General features: G+C 43.2%; 1 protein-coding gene and 1 pseudogene across 1 annotated transcript; both read right to left on the reverse strand.

The window, feature by feature from the left end:
* Window positions 1-1,391: 1,391 nt before the first annotated feature.
* LOC148103799 (uncharacterized) lies at window positions 1,392-9,608 on the reverse strand. Its single transcript, XM_087838215.1, has 5 exons — window positions 9,526-9,608; window positions 3,542-4,983; window positions 1,847-2,509; window positions 1,620-1,753; window positions 1,392-1,477 (listed from the first exon to the last, which is right to left on the reverse strand). Exons 2-5 carry the CDS (start codon window positions 4,831-4,833, stop codon window positions 1,392-1,394), a joined length of 2,175 nt encoding a protein of 724 aa, XP_087694341.1. The 5' UTR covers window positions 4,834-4,983; window positions 9,526-9,608.
* Window positions 7,634-13,053, reverse strand: LOC148103800 (tripartite motif-containing protein 16-like; annotated as a pseudogene).
* Between the last annotated feature and the right edge of the window lie 8,457 nt (window positions 13,054-21,510).

Raw genomic sequence — 21,510 nt, forward strand, 5'->3', positions numbered from 1 at the left:
AATGGGCAGCACATTGAACACATTTTATAAGTGGTCAGAAACTTGTAAATAACTCATGAAAGAATAAAGTTACGTTGAAACCAAGCACACCATTGTTTTTCTTGTGACATTACCAATAAGTTTGATGTGTCACATGGCCCTCTTCCTATTGAAAAAGCAAAAGTTGTATCCAAGATGGCTGACTTCTAAATGGCCACCATGGTCACCACCCATCTTGAGGAGTTTGCCCCCTCACATATACTAATGCGTCACAAACAGGACTTTAATATCACCAACCATTCCCATGTTATTACAGTGTATCCATATAAATGGCCCACCCTGTACAAAGGGTCAAAGTTTAGCTGGCAAACCAAACCTCTACACATGTTAACCATGCACAGTTCTCACTCATTTAGCAGTAACAATGTTCTATGTCCTCAAATGAAACATTTGGGAAGTGTAGTTTAAAGAAAGAGTTTTGTTTAATCTAAAGCACTGTAAAAAATATTGTAAATCACTCATATGGCCAACAAGACAGAAAAAGGTGTTCATAATAGTGTTCATAATGAGTTTTCATAAATCTTTGTTTCATTTTCTCGTGGACGTCCACCCAAGTCTCCCCCTGTTGGCCATTAAAAACAAAGCAGATCTACATCATTCACTTCGTAGAACACCAAGTAACGTCCATCCATTACTACAGCATCCTGAGTACATTTTCTCCCTTTTAAAATTAATTTTTCAACAGAACAATATTAACAGTTCCAACACGAGCAATGACAAAGAAAAAAAACAATTACATAATTGGTGACTCCCTACTTAAGGTTTTTCTTGTATTTGAATACCTAAGTGAACAATCTATATTAATGTGGACTTTTTGATCAGAATCAGAATCGCGTTCACTGGCTATGTATATGCACACACACATACGAGGAATTTAGTTCCAGTAGATGGTGACTGTCAAGCACAGCAGTGTAAATAAATCTCAACAATGTAAGAGACACACAATAAACACAATACCCCCCCCCCCCCCCCCCCAAAAAAAAAAACAAAAACCCATACACACATGTATGGATATATGCATGTACGCATGCTTACACAAACATACACAAAGCTGTGTAAACCAACCATAAATAAGACATAACATACAGGATGACAGAAGGGAAACGAAGTGAAATGAATACCACAGAATGCACATAAGGTGCAGTTGTACTCTGACAGTGGGAGCAGTGTGGCAGTGGGAGCAGTGTGACAATTCAACTGTTCAGGAGGGAGATGGTCCTGGTCTGCAGGCTTCTGTACCGTCTGCCAGAGGGCAGTAGGTCAAAAAGTCTGTGTCCAGGGTGTGAGGGGTCTGTGATGATTTTCCCTGCCCGTTTCCTGGTTCTTGAGAGGTACAGGTCCTGGATGGAGGGCTAGGGGATGCCGATGACCTTTTCTGCTGCCCGTACAGTCTGCTGCAGTCTGCGCCTGTCCTGTTTGGTGGCTGCTCCATACCAAACTGTGATGGAGGAGCACAGGACAGTAAATGACTGCAGTGTAGAACTGGATCAGCAGCTCCTGTGGAAGACTGTATTTCCTCAGTTGTCTCAGGAAGTACATCCTCTGCTGGGTCTTTTTGAGGATGGAGTTGATGTTGGTACCCAGGAACTTGAAGATGTCCACAGTCGACACCTGGCTGTCTGATATGGTGAGGGGGAGCAGAGTTGAGGGATGTCTCCTGACGTCAACTGTCATGTCTACAGTCTTAAGCATGTCCAACTCCAGATTGTGCTGACTGCACCAGAGTACCAGCCGCTCAACTTCCTGCCGGTATGCAGACTCATCACCATCCTGAATGAGGCCAATGACCGTGGTGTCATCTGCAAACGGGAGTTTAACAGCCGAGTTCTTGGAGGTGCAGTCATTGGTGTAGACGGAGAACAATAGTGGTGAGAGTACACATCCTTGAGGGGCATCAATACTGAGGGACCGAGTTTCAGAGGTGATCTCCCCCAGCCTCACTTGCTGCTTCCTGTCTGTCAGGAAGCTGGTGATCCACTGACAGATAGCTGGTGACACACTGAGCTGGGAGAGTTTAGAGGAGAGAAGTTCAGGCATGATGGTGTTCAAAGCCGAACTAAAGTCCACAAACAGGACCCTGGCATAAGATCCCGGGCAGTCGAGGTGTTGCAGGATGTAATGCAGCCCCATGTTCACTGCATCATCCACCGACCTGTTTGCCGGGTAGGCAAACTGCAGGGGGTCCAACTGGTGACCTGTAATGTCCTTCAGATGGGCTAACACCAGTCGTTCAAAGGATTTCATGACCACAGACGTCAAGGCGACAGGTCTGTAGTCATTCAGTCCTGTAATGGTGGGTTTCTTGGGGGACCTGGATGATGGTGGAGTGTTTGAAGGAGGAGGGAACTTCACACAGCTCCAGGGATCTGTTGAAGATGCGGGTAAAGATGGGAGCCAGCTGTTCAGCACAGGTTTTGAGGCAGGAGGGTGAAACACCGTCTGGTCCGGGGGCTTTCCTGGACTTCTGTTTCTGAAACAGTCAGCTCACATCCTGAGTGTGTATTCTGAGTTTCAGGGAGAAGGAAAGGGGGGTGAGAGGAGTGATGAAGGTCGTTGAGACAGGATTGGGGAGGGTGATGGTAGTCGTTGAATCTGGATTCCGGAAGGTGGTGGTGGTCGTTGAGTCTGCATTGGGGAGGGTGGTCGTGGTCGTTGAGTCTGCATTGGGGAGGGTGGTGGTGGACGTTGAGTCTGGATTGGGGAGGGTGGTGGTGGACGTTGAGTCTGGATTGGGGAGCGTGAGGTGGGAAGGTGTTGGGGGTCAATGTCTGAAAAAATGTCTCTGGGGAGGGGATGGTGAGGCGTGGGAGTCTGTCCGTCTCAAACCTGCATTAGAATGTATTCAACTCATTGGCCAGGTCTTTGTTTGCTTCAACAGGGGGTGGGGGACGTCTGTAGCTGGTGATTTCCTGCAGGCCCTTCCACACTGATGGAGGGTCATTGGCTGAGAGCTGTTCTTTAAGCTTCTGGGAGTAGATCCTTTCGGCTGCTTTCATCACCCCGGTCAGTGTGTTCCTGGCCTGCTTGACAGGGCCCTGTCACCACTTGTGTAGGCATCCTCCTCGGCCTTATGAAGATGTTGGAGTTGAGGAGAGAACCATGGTTTGTTGAGTATTATGAAGTCACTTTACTACTGTCTACTTAGTTGTAATGCATATATTGACACACATGCTTGCAGTAAATGGTGACAGTGTTGTAAAGAGTGCAGCTGTAGCATACTATACCAGATAAACTATACCATCACATCCTTTCAGAAGCACTTAAAGCATCTGCTTCAACATTATATTTGGTCCCGAAAGAGCATGCAGTCTTCATGTAGACCTAACCTGATTAACAAGGTTAAAACCAAAAAAAAAAAAACCCTTCTATTTAAGTTTAATGAACTCGCCAGTAACACTACACTCAAAAAGAAAAAGTCCGGCATAGAGCGGCTGAGTGAATGTGGCCCGAACTTTGTGGAGGAGAGTCATGGTTTTAGAGACGCTGTAGAAAGACAGAATACCTGCACTGTGATCCAGGTACACTCCTACTCTGGAGGTTTATTACTGTTGACCAGAGGAGGAGGTTTATTACTGTTGCTTTTCTGTTCCCCTCAGATAATAACAGATGTCTGTGTACTGTGTTTGGATCCAGTGTGATGTCACATGAATATTTTAAGAATCCAGCTCTGGTCTTTGGCTCTGGTGGTGACAGTAAAACATCCACTTCAGTGACTGTCAGTGAGATGTTTGTCCATTCCTCTCTCAGAATGTTCTGTAGTTTATCTCTGGTCTCTGACACAGCTGCTGTCACATCCTCAAAGTAGCTCAGAGGACGAATATTGATGCTGGATGAGTGTGTAGACTCACTGAGTGCTGACAGTGAGGGGTAGTTGTGTATAAAATGGTTGTGATCCTCTGTGTGTGAGAGCTGCTCCAGCTCGCCGTCTTTCCTCTTCAGCTCAGCGATCTCCTGCTCCAGCTTCTCCTGAAGGTCTTTGACTCGACTCACTTCAGTTTCCTGCTGGGATCTGACCTGCTGCTTCACATCAGAGCTTCTTCTCTGGATGAGACGGATCAGCTCAGTGAACATCTTCTCACTGTCCTCCACTGCTTTATCAGCAGAGCCATTGATGGCCTCCACCTCCTGTTGAAGCAGCTTCACATCTTTCTCTCGCTCCTGGATTCTCTGCTGGATGTTTAGTCGTCTCACCTCGAGCTCCTTCTGCTTCTCAGTCCTTTCTGCTGCAGCTGGGACTGTTTCATGGCCTTTATGTTCATCCATTGTGCAGACATAACAGATACTCTGCTGATCAGTACGACAGAAAATCTTCATCACCTCATCATGACGAGAGCAGATGTTCTCTTGGAGCTTCTTGGAGGGGGCCACCAGCTTGTGTTTCTTTAATGGAGCTGCATCATAGTGAGGTTGGAGGTGTTTCTCACAGTAAGAGGCTGGACAAGATAAACAGGACTTGATGGCTTTCAGCTTCCTCCCAGTGCAGACATCACAGGCCACATCTTCAGGTCCAGCATAGCAGTGATCAGCTGGAGCAGCTTGGAGTCCAGTCTTCTTCAGCCGTTCCACTAAATCTGCTAATACAATGTTTTTAACCAGGACAGGCGTTGGTATGAAAATCTTCCTGCATTGAGGGCAGCTGTGGATTCCCTTCCTGTCCTCTTCATCAAAGTGAGATTTAATACAGTTCATGCAGTAGCTGTGTCCACAGGGAATAGCCACCGGATCCTTCAGTAGATCCAAACAGATTGAACAAGTGATGGTTTCTCGATCCACTTGAACTCCTTGCTGTGCCATTTATCCTCTCAGTGACAGTAGGTGTGTGAGCATTTATTTTGTAGATGGTAACCTAGTTTGAGTTCATAGGTGAAGTGTTTCAGTGGTGAATGAAGCTTGTGACGTTTTGTGTATCACCACGTTGGTTTCAGTCATCTTCAAACTGCAGATCTAAAGGACAGTGATCAAAGAAACATGGGTTATTCTATCACTATGTTGTGTTTGCATCTAATATATCAGTGTTGATGGATGCCTAATGAGGAGGTAAGTGTTTTGTGCTGTGACCTTTAGTGTTGTGGAGAATTTGGCTACTTTAGTTGGAACACTTGTGAGTGTTGTTGGCCAGGTGATGGCAATAACAATGTGGGGTGGTGATTCAGCCTTGTTGTGATCATTGTGTGGCCATAGCTCTCCATTTGTGGTTGGTCACTAGCATGCTTGCTTTATGGAACTTTGGAGATTAAAGTAACTTGTTGTGGTATGTGACCACTTGTGTGGTGGAGACAACAGGTCACTTGGTTGTGGTTATTATCTTTTGTGTTAGACTGATACCTGAAGTGCTTTAATACTGTGCCTTATATTAATCTCATATTAATCAAAATGCCATATAATCATATATTGTAGTACTAAGTGGACACAGCCCAGAATAATAAAGGCATTAGAATACATGTCCTTCAGTTGTAGACTCCCGCCCACGTTTGCCAGCAGAACAGTAGATAACAGGGAACTATCTTCTAGTGGAAACTTGCTGAAATGCTATTGTTTAGACTAGAATGGGGTGCCCGGTATTAAAACTGTCAAGTTCCCGTCACCATTTTGAGATCTGCAGCAACGTGTTATGCAGGACACATCTCCCTTCTAGACGTGATTGTGTAAGAGAATAAAGTGTGAAATGGTCTACTGAGCAGTGTGTGTGTGTTGTCTTCCATCGGATGAGGAATCAGAAGAATGCAGTGAAGTGTTTATATTTAACAGCTGATACTTTTGTTTTGTGTTGTAGCAGGTCAAGTAATCATTTTGGGTTTGACTGTTGTCCTCCTTTGTGTTGGGTCATATTAGTTTTTGTGTGTTCGGTGTGGCAACTTCAAATCCTCATGCAGGGGCATCCATGCTTAAAGATGCGAACTATAGTAATGTGAACGCTGAGCTTCTGTTAGCTTTTACTTTTCTTTCAGGTTTGGGGATCAATGACCAGAAAGCTTCAGAGTGGGTTTTAATTTATTTTAGGGGTCCTAGAAGAACCTTTTTGAGGGAGGAGGTGTAACACCCATCTGCAGCCCCTAATCTCCTCAGTGTGTTCAGCTGGTGCTAACTGGCCACACCTAGCCAGGTGTTGATAAAAGCATACCTGAGACAGGCTTTCCAGAAGGCTCACTAGTCTTTGCCTTGGTGGCTCAGCTGTTTTAGCCAACCTGCTATGCCATTTTAAGATAAAACCTCTTATTACTAACACTCTGGTATTTGTCTCCTTTTTTTATGTTGCGATTTTTGAGTCATAATAGCCATGCTTGTCTGAAAACCCTTTAGAAAATTGGTCATTAATTTATTTAAATTGATAATACTGATAATACTTTTCCCCAAATCTGGTTGAAAGGGGCATGCCCTGGAGCCGGGAGAAGGGATCATCTGCAAAAACCTGTAGACATGCTTTAAGACTTGAGACTATAACATTACAAGCCACATTTGCCAGCCCTACTGTGGACCCAGGAGTAGGGATGGGTACTGGTATCCGGTGCCATTATGGCACCGGTTCTGACATAAATGGTAGTAACCAGACGGAAAAGCAGTGCACATTTCTGTGCTTTATTTCGGTGATTTATTTCGGTGATTTTTTTTCCCTGAGATGTCACACACTTTGGATTCTAGCCAATCATTTTACCTTTGCAGGCATAGTAGGCGGGCCCAGATACGTACGTTCTTTTAGAGCAGAGCTACAGATTAAAAATGCCCAAGGCGAAGCGGTCAAAGTCTGGCTGTACTTCACAGCAAAAGATGCAAACTCAGCAGCGTGTAACAAGTGCTTTAAGGTGATACTATGCAAAGGAGGTAACACCTCGAATCTGATGAAACACCTGGCGATTAGCATTTCGCATTTTGTTAAAAGCTAAGAAATGTGCCATATTTGATAGCTTGCTGCACACCGAGCACATTTACCGCGGGTGGGTTGCCTGTTATCGGACCCGGAGTTAGCAACATCCCCCAAAAACCCGAAGAGGAGAGTCCTGGCCCCTAGCCCTGCCAGTGTACCAGAAATGATGACGGATGATGATGGCAGCAGCAGCCGTTCTTCTCTGCGTGAGTAGCTTAATGTTGTGTAATTTACGTTGAGTAGGCTAACCACATTATTACATTAATGCATGTAAGGTGAACTAGCAAACACTGGCGTAGTTACATGAGGCTGTCTTCTTGTTTGATGGCAGATGCTCCCTTGTTACATAACATTGTTATCTTTTTACAATGTTTTTATCTTTTTACAAAAAAAAAACAAAAAACAAACAGCTGAACATGAGAGGTTTTTGGACAAAGTCTGTGTTCTCCATTCTTTAAGCACCGGTTCGAGCACCGGCACCATTTCAAAAGTACCAGTTTGGTACTGGTATTAGATAAAACCTAAACGATACCCATCCCTACCTCGGAGGTGCTGTAGAAGTGTGGTGCAATGTGGATCAGATAGCATTTAGAGGTGAATGCCCTGGTGGGTCTATTCTTGGTATCAAGTAAGTTTGAAGCCTGCAAATAGATGAGGGGGGTTGCTTCCCTGCTTCTCTGTGTGTCAGGAAATAGATCTTGACTTGTTTGTGTATTTGTGCAGAGAGACAGTTCAGAGTTCATCACCCTTCTGGAAGTCAATGGGTGGGGGTGCTGGAAAGTGTCTGTGGTGAGGCATGGTCAGTGGTGCCGTGCGGACGCACCTGCATGGCATCCACAATCACACCCATCTGTTAAAACACGGGGAGTCAGGGGTTGGTAAACGATTGTGGTGTGATGTATGTGCGGCTGCCAGCAGAGAGCTGGTCCTGCCGTGCCTTATTCCCATCTGAGGACTTCAGTGTTCTGCTTGGGGACCACAACACTCCCATGGGCAATGATGGTAAAACCTGGGGGCAATAGCTAGAAGAACCAGAATGCCCAGTGTGGAATTAAGTGGTGGGTAGACCTGGAAATATTTAAAAAAGGGGACATCAGTCCATTGGTGCGAACAGAGGCTTTCGGCCCTGAATAGAGTGTCTTAACCCATCTACAAAAATTATCACCAATTCCAAATTTTGATAATGCGGTGAATAAAAAAACTCCATTCGACCCTGTCAAAAGCTTTCTGTGCATCAAGCGAAATTATTACTACCGGTTTTGGGTTATTTTTATTAGCCCACATAAGATGTAATAATCTCCTCATGTTATCAGCTGATGATTGATGCTTAATAAACCCCACTTGGTCATTGTGAACAATCTGTGGCAACACCGTCTCCAGTGTTGCTGCCAAGATCTTTGACAGTATTTTACAATCCACATTTATTAAACTAAAAGGTCTAAAATTGGTTGGGTCAGTTAAATCTTTATCATCTTTTGACAAGAGTTTTATAATAGCTTGATTGAAACTTTCAGGAAGTGTGCGATATTGGAAAGCTTCCTGGAATACTTTAGTTAAAAATGGGGCAAGTATATCTGTAAACTTTTGATAATATTCGGCTGTAAAGCCATCTACACCTGGTGACTTCCCAGTTTTCATTGCATTAATGGCTTTTTTTAACTTCTGCCTCTCTTATAGTTGCCTCCAATCGGCCCTTTTCTTCCAGAAGAACTTTTGGTATTGTTAATTTATCAAAAAAGGATTCCAATTCTTCTATACTAGCCGTGATCTCAGAAGTATAGAGATCCTCATAAAACAATTTGAAAACGGCATTAATATCCCAAGATGATGTCATCAATTTATCATGTTTTTTAATTGCCGTGATCACACTTTGATTTTCTAGCCGTTTAAGTTGTCTAGCCAGTAATTGTCCTGTTTTTCCCCCATTCTCATAGAAATTTGGTCTGCAATAATTAACAGCATGTGATCTTTGCCACCTTGAACAGGAATGAGTGCAAGTTGCCAGAGCTCAAGAGTGGACCACAGATGCTCCTTATAACCAACCTCTGATTAACAGCTAAGGGAGGGGTGAATGTTCATGCTGCGTTCACAGACACCATATATGAACCAACATCCACCAAATCTAACCCTGCACACACTGGCATCTCTTCCTTAGAGAAAGCAGAGTTTAGAGATACAGGGGACAAATTTTTTATTATTTTGTTGGTCCAGAAACATTAAATATAAAAACTGTACATTTGAGTTAAAATATATATTTATAATTTTTATAAATGACAAATTAAAAAGGCATGAACATTTTTTTGTATCGAAAAAAATACCAAACCGTGAATTTTGTGTATCGTTGCACCCCTAGTGATAGATAGATAGATAGATAGATAGATAGATAGATAGATGTGTGTGTGTTAAAAAAGGCAGAAACAACCTTCCATATATTTTTTTACCCTTGTATCAAATATATTACTGAAATGAATCTGTCACTCTACTTTCCTCTGTCTGTAACAAGTCATATTATGAATTGGTTGTAAAAGTACACAATTAAGGTTTCTTAGATTCCCCAGGTTTATTAGAGATTATTTTAAACTAGTCTGTGTCACAAAAAAGGTCATATTTCAAACTTTACTCACAGTTTTAGCAGCTCTCCTCCGCGATGTATTCTGGGATATTTGGCTGCACAAAGTCCACACAAGTCACCACCGATGCACGCTCAATAGAATGGGAGGAGCGAGAACAAATCCAGGCTGTCAATGCACATATTTATTTACACACACTCGGCCAGTATATTTCAATAAGGAACGTAAAACAGCGTTGCAACCAGCATGTTTTAAAGCTAATGCCGGGCTCACACTGTGCGATTTTGTCAGTCGCGCGATTCAGCTCCTGCTCAAACTGTACGATTGACTCGCAGGGGTTAGAAGTTCGTAGGTCACGATGCAGGGTCTCACACTATACGACCCGATGCTCTGATGCGACCCGAGTGCTCACACTGTGCGTCCATAAAATGAAGGTTATAACAGAAATTCTGTCGCTCGCTCTCCCTCTCTGTCTTTCACTCACACAGACACGCACACCACCGCCATCAACTTTGCTAAATTGCTAATGAAAAACATTGATCAGGCAGCTGTGATTGAGCAGCAATGTCCATCCAACTATTTTCACGGTTGTTGTGGTCGTGATAATTTTGTGAGGCCACATCGAAAAGGCTCGGATGAGCTTTCCAAAGTTCTACAAGTGCCTCCATCGCTTGTGTCCAGATCACACGCTGCACTGCCGTGCTGCGCCGTCTTTTTCGCTGACATTTGTGTTTGCGCATGCGCAGTGTGAGAAAGTGCGGTGACACCCTCTCGACGGACCAAGCGATTGAGAATCGGGAGCTGGTGGTGAGGTGTTAATCGCTTCTCGTTACCCCACGTATACTAAACGACGCACGATGAAGGCCAAAATCGGGCCGATCGCCAAAACGGTCGCACGACTCAAAAATCGGCTCAAAATGGGCCAAAAATTGCACAGTGTGAGCCCGGCATAACAGAGGCGTTAAGAAAGCCATTACCAAAACATTACTTTTCTCCTGATTTTCCTCCTTCTGCTGAAAGCAAGGGTTAATAAAGTTAAGAATGACTCAGTCTGTACTCATTTGGATTGAAGCCAGACTTGTGTGATCGGGGAGACTTATATTTGTGTCCCTATGAAGTCATTTTAAAATGCTACAATTACCTTGTGGATTTTAACGGTCTGCCCTAATCTCATACTACGCATCGCCTCCGGCTGCAGGTCATTGATGGGATAAAGTGGATGGAGATTCGCTCCAAGCCGGGTGTGTACGTGAAAAAAATCGCCCTATGCACACAAAAAACACCGACATGGAACTGCAAGGTGGCACAATTACATTAGCGGTAGATAGTATGCACTAAAAGCTACAACTTCAATGGGTTATCCAGCAAAAAAAACTACTATTAAACTAAGAGCACATCACAACTTACCGACAGCAGTGACTCAGCAGAGTGAGGGAGGAAACACGGAAGCTCGGGGAGAATAAACAGTAGGCGTGCAGCAGCGGGTTTTATTCCTTCCAGACTTTATTTAACGACTGTCATACATTGTTTTTTAGATTTCAAAGAAGACTCCGTGTAGCAATTCGTTTTCCATGTATTTGATTGAAATGACAAAATGCTCTAAAATGATTAAAGAGCGTCATTTTGATCTGTAAATGTGAAAGTTAAGAGTCTGTTAATCGGTGCAGATCTCTGGAGGGGAGGCAGGGGAGTTTCCAGTCCACATTTCCAGAATGTGGACAATAAGGCACAGTTGGGAAATCTGATTATTTAATAGGATTAAATATAGAGTAAATAGAAACATTGGGTATGACTTTTCAGGCCAACGTGCCAAAACAGGCATTTCTGATGTCTTTTTGTACTACACTTTTCCTTCTCTTTATTTCTACGTTCTTTAAGAAACTCTTCAGTCATTTTACACTTTACAATTTGTTCTGAATAACCTATCTTTTCTTCCTTTGAAGGGTAATTCTTAGAACGCTTAAGTTTTCTTATAAGTTGGTGACTAAGAGCAATTCTTAGAAGCTGAAAGCTTTGTAAATGTAAACATGTGGCCAGTTTACTGTGAGTAGGGGTTGTTTTAACAGTCACTGTAATTACCCCCTGCTTCAAATGTGATATAATGTTTTTTTCCTCCAGAAACAAGAAAGCAAGAGAGAATATACTTTCTAAACAAATTCAAATAATTCTTACATGATTTAGTTAACGAAACACAAGTTCAGAAAATACAAATCAAGAAATAACGTGTAGTCACAAAGGTGATCTCTGTGTAGAGAAGAAAAAGGACAACAGTGATGAAGACCAAAGAAAACTGGAAACTAAAACACACTTGTTAACAGGCGTCCCTTAATGACTTCTGTCTATTTTAGTTTAATGAACTCTGCAGTGTCATTGTCATAATAAAAAAAACCCAAGTCCAGCATAGAGCGGCTGAGTGAATGTGGTCTGGACTTTGTGGAGGAGAGTCATGGTTTCAGAGACGTCATAGAAAGACAGCGAAAAACTCATGAGAATTTCAAAGCTGTTCTTTAACACTCCGAAACTGGTCTCTCAATCTCCCATTGGAGAGGTTTTGATTTTCTTGTGCCAAAATGTATAACACGTTGGCTCGAAAGCAAATTTCATGTCACAATGTAATGCCCAAGATTTATCATTCCATCCAAATCCACATTCATCTGACATCCCGACTCTGCTGATATTCTTGTATGCGACTACTACAGGAATTCCTATCCCACACCACTTCACTTCCAAGTAACAACGTCCAGTCAGACTCTCTCTACTCAGGACCTGTCTAAACACAGTGAATCTCTCCGGATTACTAGTGTAACACTCTTGATCGTAATATACCATAACTTCTCGATTTCCTTAAGATAATGAAAGCTGTCTGTGTGCTGTGTTTGGATCCAGTGTGATTTCATGTGAATATTTTATGAATCCAGCTCTGGTCTTTGGCTCTGGTGGTGACAGTAAAACATCCTCTTCAGTGACTGTCAGTGAGATGTTTGTCCATTCCTCTCTCAGAATGTCCTGTAGTTTATCTCTGGTCTCTGACACAGCTGCTGTCACATCCTCAAAGTAGCTCAGAGGACGAATATTGATGCTGGATGAGTGTGTAGACTCACTGAGTGCTGACAGTGAGGGGTAGTTGTGTAGAAACTGGTTGTGATCCTCTGTGTGTGAGAGCTGCTCCAGCTCGCCGTCTTTCCTCTTCAGCTCAGCGATCTCCTGCTCCAGCTTCTCCTGAAGCTCTTTGACTCGACTCACTTCAGTTTCCTGCTGGGATCTGACCTGCTGCTTCACATCAGAGCTTCTTTTCTGGAGGAGACGGATCAGCTCAGTGAACATCTTCTCACTGTCCTCCACTGCTTTATCAGCAGAGCCATTGATGGCCTCCACCTCCTGTTGAAGCAGCTTCACATCTTTCTCTCGCTCCTGGATTCTCTGCTGGATGTTTAGTCGTCTCACCTCGAGCTCCTTCTGCTTCTCAGTCCTTTCTGCTGCAGCTGGGACTGTTTCATGGCCTTTATGTTCATCCATTGTGCAGAGATAACAGATACTCTGCTGATCAGTACGACAGAAAATCTTCATCACCTCATCATGACGAGAGCAGATGTTCTCCTGGAGCTTCTTGGAGGGGGCCACCAGCTTGTGTTTCTTAAATTGAGTTACATGATAGTGAGGTTGGAGGTGTTTCTCACAGTAAGAGGCCGGACAAGATAAACAGAACTTGATGGCTTTCGGCTTCCTCTCATTACTAAACCAGTGATCTGTAATGGAAAATTTCCATTTTTCTTGTTTAAAGTGTTAAATACTTATGCAAATGAAACACTGAAACACTGTAATAGACAGTTCAGTGGAAGTTTCTAAAACTAGATGAACTTATTTAAGCCTCAGTAGTTGAAGAAAACAGCTCCCTCTGCAGCTGCTGATAACGCCAAAGGCATGAAACAGCATACCCATTGTTCCATTAGGTTTCATAGCGAGTCGCGTGATATGTGTTATGATCAGTTTATGACTTCCTCCCTCTTCTTTGGAATGCATAAAGGAGTGGAAGCTCCACTTCTGTTTTAGAGCTCTCCTGACTGTATAACTGTGATGTTTGATGTCTGTGTTTGCTCTCCTGCATGCAGTAATTTCAGTAGCTTGGCCACAGCTGATTGTGTTGCAGACTTTATTAACAGAAAATTCCACCACAGATGAAATTTTAGTTAATGCTTCAGAGCAGGGAGCAGAAAAACATCTACTATCACACAACATTGTGTTTAACTTAGACACGAAAACATAACAGTCTTAATCGTTTGAATACATTTCACTGAAAGCACAACTTATAAACACTGTTCTCACTGCTGTATTAAAAGATTCTCCTCATCTATAATGATCAGGTTTAATTAAATATGAATTAACGGAGCAAAAAAATTATTAAAATTATTACAAACTAGTCTGTGTATTCAAAGCAGTGGTAAGAAACCTTAAATCTGTGGTATGTGGATGCATTTCCCACACTCAGTGAAATGGCAACTCAGTTGCTTTTATAATCTTAGTATCTTAAAAATGTATACAGCACTTTATTCTATACACTTCAAGTATTAATTTGCCTCACATACACCTAACATGCATGTCTTTGGACTGCGGGAGTAACATGGAAGAAATATCCTAACTCCACACAGAAAGGCCTCAGCCAGGATTTAAATCAGGAACTTTCCCACCACCCTATTACAAATCTCAGGTTTGTGCCAAAAACCATCTCTCAAGGTACGCTCTGGGCTCGGATCCTTATATGCACCATATATGACCCCTCCTATATTGTTTTACTATTACACTGTTTGCAGAATCCTGGGGGAAATTCCAAAGACCAGCAGGTGGCTGTCTCTGAGTAACCTGTGCAAATGTGGTGGGGAAAAAAGACAGTTCCCATGACAATGTCAAGGTCCCCTCTGAAGTCTGTTACCCCTCTCACTTTAAAAAAAATCAAAGGCTGGAGCTTCTTTCTATTTAATGTTTTTATTTATATCTTTTTTTTTCTTTCTTTGTCCTTGTCTCTTAAAATCCCTGAATGTTTTCTAGAAACAAAAAAAAAAAAGACTAAAATGGCTGAAAGTAGTACAGACGAGTGCCACGTGAGATCTATATCTGCAGGGGGGAAAGGTGTCATCTTTTTTTATATATATAATAAGTTGTCAATCTGCTTTAAAAGCCTCAACTGAAGTACTACATTTATAAAGAAGATGTCACTGCCACCTGCTGGAGAGAAAGATGGTGCATAAACATTTTTTAAAAAACAAACATGCTTGCACAAGTCAAGATAAACCCCACAAACTTTATTCTGGTGTGAGCTGCACACCTTTCCCCTGTCTGCACACAGCAGTATTTACTGTGGAAGTCAGTCCACTTGGTAACACTGGGTAGGTCTTTTGAAACATTATCTGAACTAGCTTTCATTTGAGTCATTAGAGCTTAAAACCGCATGTTTATATAAACCTATCATGTCTATCGATACACCTGCTTTTCCAGATGAGCCATAATGCCGGCAGATTAACTCGTGTCACAGATTAACTGGTGACGGTCAAACAGATGTGTGGTAGACTTGCTTTTAACCTGACATCATGCAGTTCATCTTCTCACCCGCAGAGGGCCACAAATCACCATCAATGAAGAGTTCTAGGAGATGTTAGTGTAGATGCTCCATGACTTAGTAAGGCATTCTGTTTTAAGGGGTTAGAGAGAAAATAAAAGCAAAAACCATGCAAATCTGCATTTGCTCTCATTTTAAGAGCTTCTGTCTTTTCCTATTTCAGAACCAATGAGCGTACTTGGAGAGGTTGGTAAAAAAAAAAAAAAAAAAAATCACAAGAAAAAGAAATCAAACATTTGGATTCTGTACTGGCTCTGCTATGATTTGGCAGTCAGCTAAACTCCTTCCTTACATTAAGACTCTGATGACATGATTCCATCTGTTCACAGGTTTAATGACACAGGGGAAGGTGAAACCGCACCATACAGTACAAGGCATAATCACTTTTACATATTCACCATGTACAGATAAAATGACGAAAATATATTAACTACTTTTTATTACAAGTCAGCATATCCTCCTAAAATATACCGAGAGTGGCGTGTAACTGAAAATATTGTCAATCCCAAACAACAGACTGAACATTGGTTTCACCCTGGAAACATCCTTTAAATGTAAACCCAACAATGTATACAGTGGTCCCTTGCTATAACGTGGTTCAATTTCTGCGGCCTTGCTTTTTTGCGGATTTTTTTGTGTGCAATTTTGAGCCCATTCTCACTCCCGAGACGTAACATCCCGACACATGTGTAGATTGAGTCCAAACGGTTCTCATATGACCTCAGTTTTCGATGTCATCATGTAGGAACATGTTGCTTGCCCGAAAACATAATATGTTGACGATTTGTCACCTAGCGTAAAATGTTTGTTTGTTTTTTACAACGCATTGTGTTCTGTGTCCTGATCAGCTGTAGACCATTGTCAATCTCCTCCATGCCGTCTCTCCTGTACAGTACAGAATCGCTACATTGATAGCTTGCAGTGTAAGTCTAAATTTCTGTACTTTTCTCCCCAACACGTTTTGCACCATCAAAGGCAGCTGCGGTAGCACCCAAAAGGCAGAGGAAGATAGCCATCGCACAAAAACTTGAACTTCTGATTCATTGATTTATTAATGATTAATTGATGTTGAATTCTCTCGCAGGTGCTCTATTCCCATGTTCTGGACCTGAAAAGAGGGTTTGATTTTTGGTTTCATTTTATAATACTGGACTTATTTTTCTACAAAGGTTTGAACTTTGAGAGTGTTTAAACAAGAGAGAAAAGTGAAAATGTTCATGCCTGTGTGAGAAAAGTGTATAAAGTGTGTAGTGACGGGTTTTACAGCCTTAAAACATCTATAATAATTGTAAAAAATAAAGTTGGCTACTTCGCAGACTTCAACTATTGCAGGTTATTTTTAGAACATAACACCCACAATAAACGAAGGACCACTGTACATTACAATCTGATTTATTAAAAATAAAGAATTCTTAACATATTTATTGTAACTTAAAACCATGAAATTACCTTAAAACTGCATAACCGCTTATTCTGTCCGCTGCGTGCGTGGTTCTGGTACACGAAGTGACAGATAGCTAAACATATGCCATAGGCACTGAAAGCGTTGAATGATGAGTCAGACGTGAAAGTAAAGTTGAGGGCTGTTTACTTGTTTGTCTTCATCAATGTACATCTTACAGTGCTTTCCCAGAACTTGTGAAACTACAAAAATACAAAAAATAAATATGCTCAATGAAGAATTATGCATTTGCTTCACATGGCGAACAGATTTAGGTATTTATATATAAATCTCTCCAAATATGCATAAATCAATAAAATATACATCACTCACTACTCATAAAGATGAAACATAATTCAAACTTACAAACAAAGCTTCTCCATGGCATAACACAGGTGGATGTTGAAGGATTAAACAGGGAGACTTCTGATACACCTCATTGTGCAAATCCCCAATACTAAAATGGCTTCCTGCATTACCCCCCTCAGGTGACTCTAATCATCCAATAGGAAACAGCTTCCTGTATTACCCCACTCATGTGATCCTAAACATCCAATAGGGAGGAATACAATCCAAATCACAGAAAAAAATCACTTGCCCGCAGTCTCCCAGCTAACCACTAGGAGATGCTAAAATTCTCAACGTGCACATAACATTACACTCCCCGCCTGGTATTGAACACAATACCACTATCAATTTCTTAGCGGTCCAATCAACTAAAGAAAACAACACATTGAGTGTCCATGGTAGATAATCAGACAGACAAAAGTATCACTACTTCGGTTACTGGTCTAAAGAAGGTCTTAATGGTACCTCCTTTTGTGACCTTCAGTTCGAGTTTCCTGACCTTTCCATCGCTGTCTGGGTAAGCCTTGGTGACAAGAGCCATTGGCCACTGATTTCTTTTTACCTGAGGGTCTTTGAGCAACACCAAGTCCCCTTCCTTGACATTGGGCTGACTATTTTGCCACTTGCTTCGACTTTGAAGAGTAGAGAGATATTCTCGCCTCCATCTCTCCCAAAATGTATTCGCCAAGTGCTGGACACGTTTCCACTGCTGACGATACATATCTGTAGCTTCAAATGATCCTGGAGGAGCGAGAGGGGTGCAGACCTTCTGTGTCAAGATCATCACTGGAGTCAGAAGAAACGGTGAATCTGGATCACTCGAGATGGGAGCAAGAGGCCTTGCATTTATTATCGCTCCAACTTCAGCCATAAGGGTTGATAGCACTTCATGAGTGAGATGCGAGGGACTGATCTGAGAAAGCATAGAGTCAAGAATCCGTCTCGAAACCCCAATCATTCTTTCCCACACTCCTCCCATATGGGAAGAATGAGGTGGGTTGAACAGCCATGCGCATCCTTCCTCACTGAGGTACCTTGAGATGTTGGTTTCATCTCGTAGGAGAATTTTAAGTTCTCTGCAAGCTCCCTTAAAGTTTGTGCCACAGTCAGAGCGGATCATCTTCGCAGGACCACGCATAGCAAAGAACCGCCGTAGAGCATTAATAAAGCTCGATGTGTCCATTGACTCTATGAGCTCGATATGCACAGCACGAACACTTAAACACGTGAAGAGTACTGCCCACCTTTTAGAGTTTGCTGCACCACCTCGGGTGCGACGGGTGGAGACATTCCAGGGGCCGAATACATCCAGACCCACATTTGTAAATGGGGGTTCTGCGCTGAGACGATCAGGTGGAAGATTTGCCATCTTCTGCTCTGCGGGTCTACCACGAAGTTTGTTGCACGTAACACACTTGTGTAGGTTTCTGGAGATACATTTCTTTGCCCCTACAATCCAGATGCCAGCCGTGCGGACAGCTCCCTCAGTAAAAACTCTGCCTTGGTGGTGAACCCGCTCATGGTAGTAGTTTACAAGTAGAGTAGCTACGTGGCTGCGGCCAGGAATGATGAGAGGATGTTTTTCCTGTGTCTCTATTGAAGCATGCTGGAGCCGCCCACCAACTCTTAAAAGTTTGCTATCATCAAGAATTGGGCTGAGCTTCCTCAGAGGACTGTTTTTGGGAATTACTTCCCCTTTCTCCAAACAAGACACTTCCACTTGGTATGTCTCCCTTTGTACACATCCAATAATGGTATACTTTGCTTGCAACAGTGTATCCATTTTGTGTGGCTTCAAACAGTGATGCCAACCTTTGCAATCTTGCCCATTGCTATCCTTCTCAGACTTGAAGGATTGGACGATGTGGATTAGGGAGGCCACAGCTCTGACAAGGGGTTGCCACATGGAGAATCTTTCAAATCGGTGCGACCCCATACTCCTATGGGGGTTTGCAACAGTAGTGATGTGGCTTCTGACCTCTGTATCAGAGTCTGGATCAATAAGGTCATAGGATGTTTCTTTACCTGAGTCTATGTCCCCAGAATGTCTCAGAAAACGTGGACCTGTAAGCCAGTTGGTGCTTAAGAGATGAGCTGGAGGCACTGACCTGGTGGCAACATCTCCAGGGTTTTCATCGGTGTGGACATATTGCCACTGTTCAGGGCACGAGAACTTCCTTATCCGTTCCACTCTGTTGCTGACATATACATAAAATCTCCTGCTTTCATTGTAAATATACCCCAGCACCACCTTGCTGTCAGTATAGAACTTCAGACTATCAAGACTAATGTCCAGCTCTTTCACAAGCAGCTCAGCAATTTCCACTGCCAGAACAGCAGCACCTAATTCCAGCCTGGGAATAGTGTGGAATGACACAGGGGCTAACTTGGCTTTCCCCATTATGAAACCAACATGACATTTACCTTCCACATCTTCCACTTTGAGATATGCCACAGCTGCAATGGCCTTGGTGGAAGCATCCGAGAAGATGTGTATCTCTGTACGTTGTGCAGTGGACAGAGATGTAGCAATGTAGGCTCGGGGAATTGCAAACTGTTCCAAATCCTGCAGTGAATCCCTCCAGGTAATCCACTCTGTTGCCTTTTCAGAGGGGAGGGGAGCATCCCAGTCACTGCTGTCACGAGTGAGCTGCCGCAACAAGAGCTTTCCTTGAATAGTAACGGGAGCTACGAGACCAAGCGGATCAAACAAACTATTGATAGTTGCAAGAACTCCTCTTCGGGTGAATGGCTTCTCACTCCTGGCAACACGGAATGTAAAAGTGTCATTCACTAGGTCCCAGCTTAATCCAAGACTTCGCTGCAAAGGAGGTGAATCTTTGTCCAGGTCGAGATTTTTCAAGTCTTTTGCATGATCTGTTGATGGGAAAGCCTGCATGACAGTTAGGCAATTGGATGCTATTTTATGAAGTCTCAAGTTGGAGATGGCAAGCATGCCTTGGGCTGCCTTGAGAAGACTGATAGCTGCTGTTGCAGATGACAGTGGACCTTAAGTGACTTAAGTGGATCATCAACGTAGAAGTTCCTGTGTATGAACTCCTTTGCCTCTTCCCCAAACTCGCTCTCTCCATGTAAAGCTGCTCTCCGGAGCCCATAAGTAGCAACAGCTGGAGAGGGGCGGTTGCCAAACACATGGACTCTCATACGATATTCCACAACTTCCTTTGTGCATTTAGAGATTATGTCTGGAGAAGCCGCTTCATTTTCCTCCCCGCCATGCTCATCCTCAGGGTCTTTGACAGCCCATGGAGCTGGTCCTGGATGAAGCGCTGTGACGTGCTTGTCACTGTTACACTCTTTACAGTGAATGATTGTTTTGCAGTCTTTAGCAACGTGTTCAGTTGAGGAGCAGCATCTGAAACAAACTCTACTATCTTGCAGAAATGTTTTGCGTTCATCTAGTGTCTTAGCTCGGAAGCCCCTACACCGCTTGAGAGGGTGGGGTTTTTTGTGAATCGGACACTGTCTGTCCACATCCAACTTACTGCTAACTGACTCTGTGGGCTTGATGGCAGATGTTGATGTAATCTCTGTTTTGTTGGATGAGACCTGGCTCCTTGAATGCGTGTACCTTTTAGGTGAGTTTTCTGGTTTCACTGTTGTCATCCCAAATGAGCCAAATGCAAAACTTGGATCATTACGAGTACGGGCTTCTTTGCAGACAAAGTCAGTGAAGAATGAGAATGGTGGAAACTGGCCTTGGTTTTGCTGCTTGAACGCACTGCCTTGTGTCATCCATTTTTCTTGAAGGCCATACGGCAATTTCTCCACTATTGGGTTAATGCCGCGAGAGGTATCCAGATAGGCGAGCCCAGGCAAACAACCTTCTAACTTTGCTGACTCCAATTCCCTTAACAAGTCACCAAGCTCTCTCAGGTTGAGAGGGTCCCTGTTGCTGATCTTAGGAAATCTCTCAAGTTTGTCCAGCAGAGCTTTCTCAATTATTTCAGGAGACCCATAGTTCTCTTCAAGTCGCATCCACGCCATCCTGAGCCCTGCAGCGGGGTCATTGACATGAACAGCTCTGATTCTCCTGACTTGCTCAGATGATTGAGGACCTAACCATCTAGTGAGAAGGTCCAGCTCTTCATTGCAGGTGAGTTTCAGCCCCTCGATGATATTCATGAAGGTAGACTTCCAGCCCCAATAATTCTCTGGACGATCATCAAACTTTGTCATCCCGGATGTCACAAGTTCCCGGCGAGCCATGTAGACAGCAAAGTCATTAATACCGGTATGGTTCAGAGCAGAGGGCTGCGTTGCTTGCATTCTAAGAGGATGTGTGTGTAGTTGAGGTTCCTGCAGGGGGGTGACACTACCTGGATAAATCCCAGGGTAATTCTGGGCAGGTGGATGCTTCATACCATTTTCTTCAGAGGTAGTATGGCTCTTGACACAAGCTGGAGTGGAGCTCAGTCTATCAATGGCTGTATGAATGGGATTCAGTTTGTTGTCCTGGAGTGGTGGAGCATGAGAGAAATCGCGTGGCCGACTGGAGGTAATGTGGGACTCAAGGCCGGGCAACGACAGCTGATTAGAGTGCATTCTGGAGTGACACTCAACATAATCATTTGTTCTTTTTTCTGTGGAATCAGGGGGAATTCCCACGATGTCCACT

This window comes from Neolamprologus brichardi, chromosome 3 (assembly GCF_056152115.1).
Source record: "Neolamprologus brichardi isolate AB-2024 chromosome 3, ASM5615211v1, whole genome shotgun sequence".
NCBI classification, from domain to species: domain Eukaryota; kingdom Metazoa; phylum Chordata; class Actinopteri; order Cichliformes; family Cichlidae; genus Neolamprologus; species Neolamprologus brichardi.

Bases quoted from the DNA above. Each gene is read 5' to 3' on its own strand.
- LOC148103799 (XM_087838215.1), bottom strand. From the start codon at position 4,833: ATGGCACAGCAAGGAGTTCAAGTGGATCGAGAAACCATCACTTGTTCA. The intron at 2,510-3,541 runs GTATTCTGTCTT...TGACTGTTTCAG, and splicing joins GTACCTGGATCACAGTGCAG to AAACAGAAGTCCAGGAAAGC. The intron at 1,478-1,619 runs GTACCAACATCA...CCTCCATCACAG, and splicing joins GGACATCTTCAAGTTCCTGG to TTTGGTATGGAGCAGCCACC.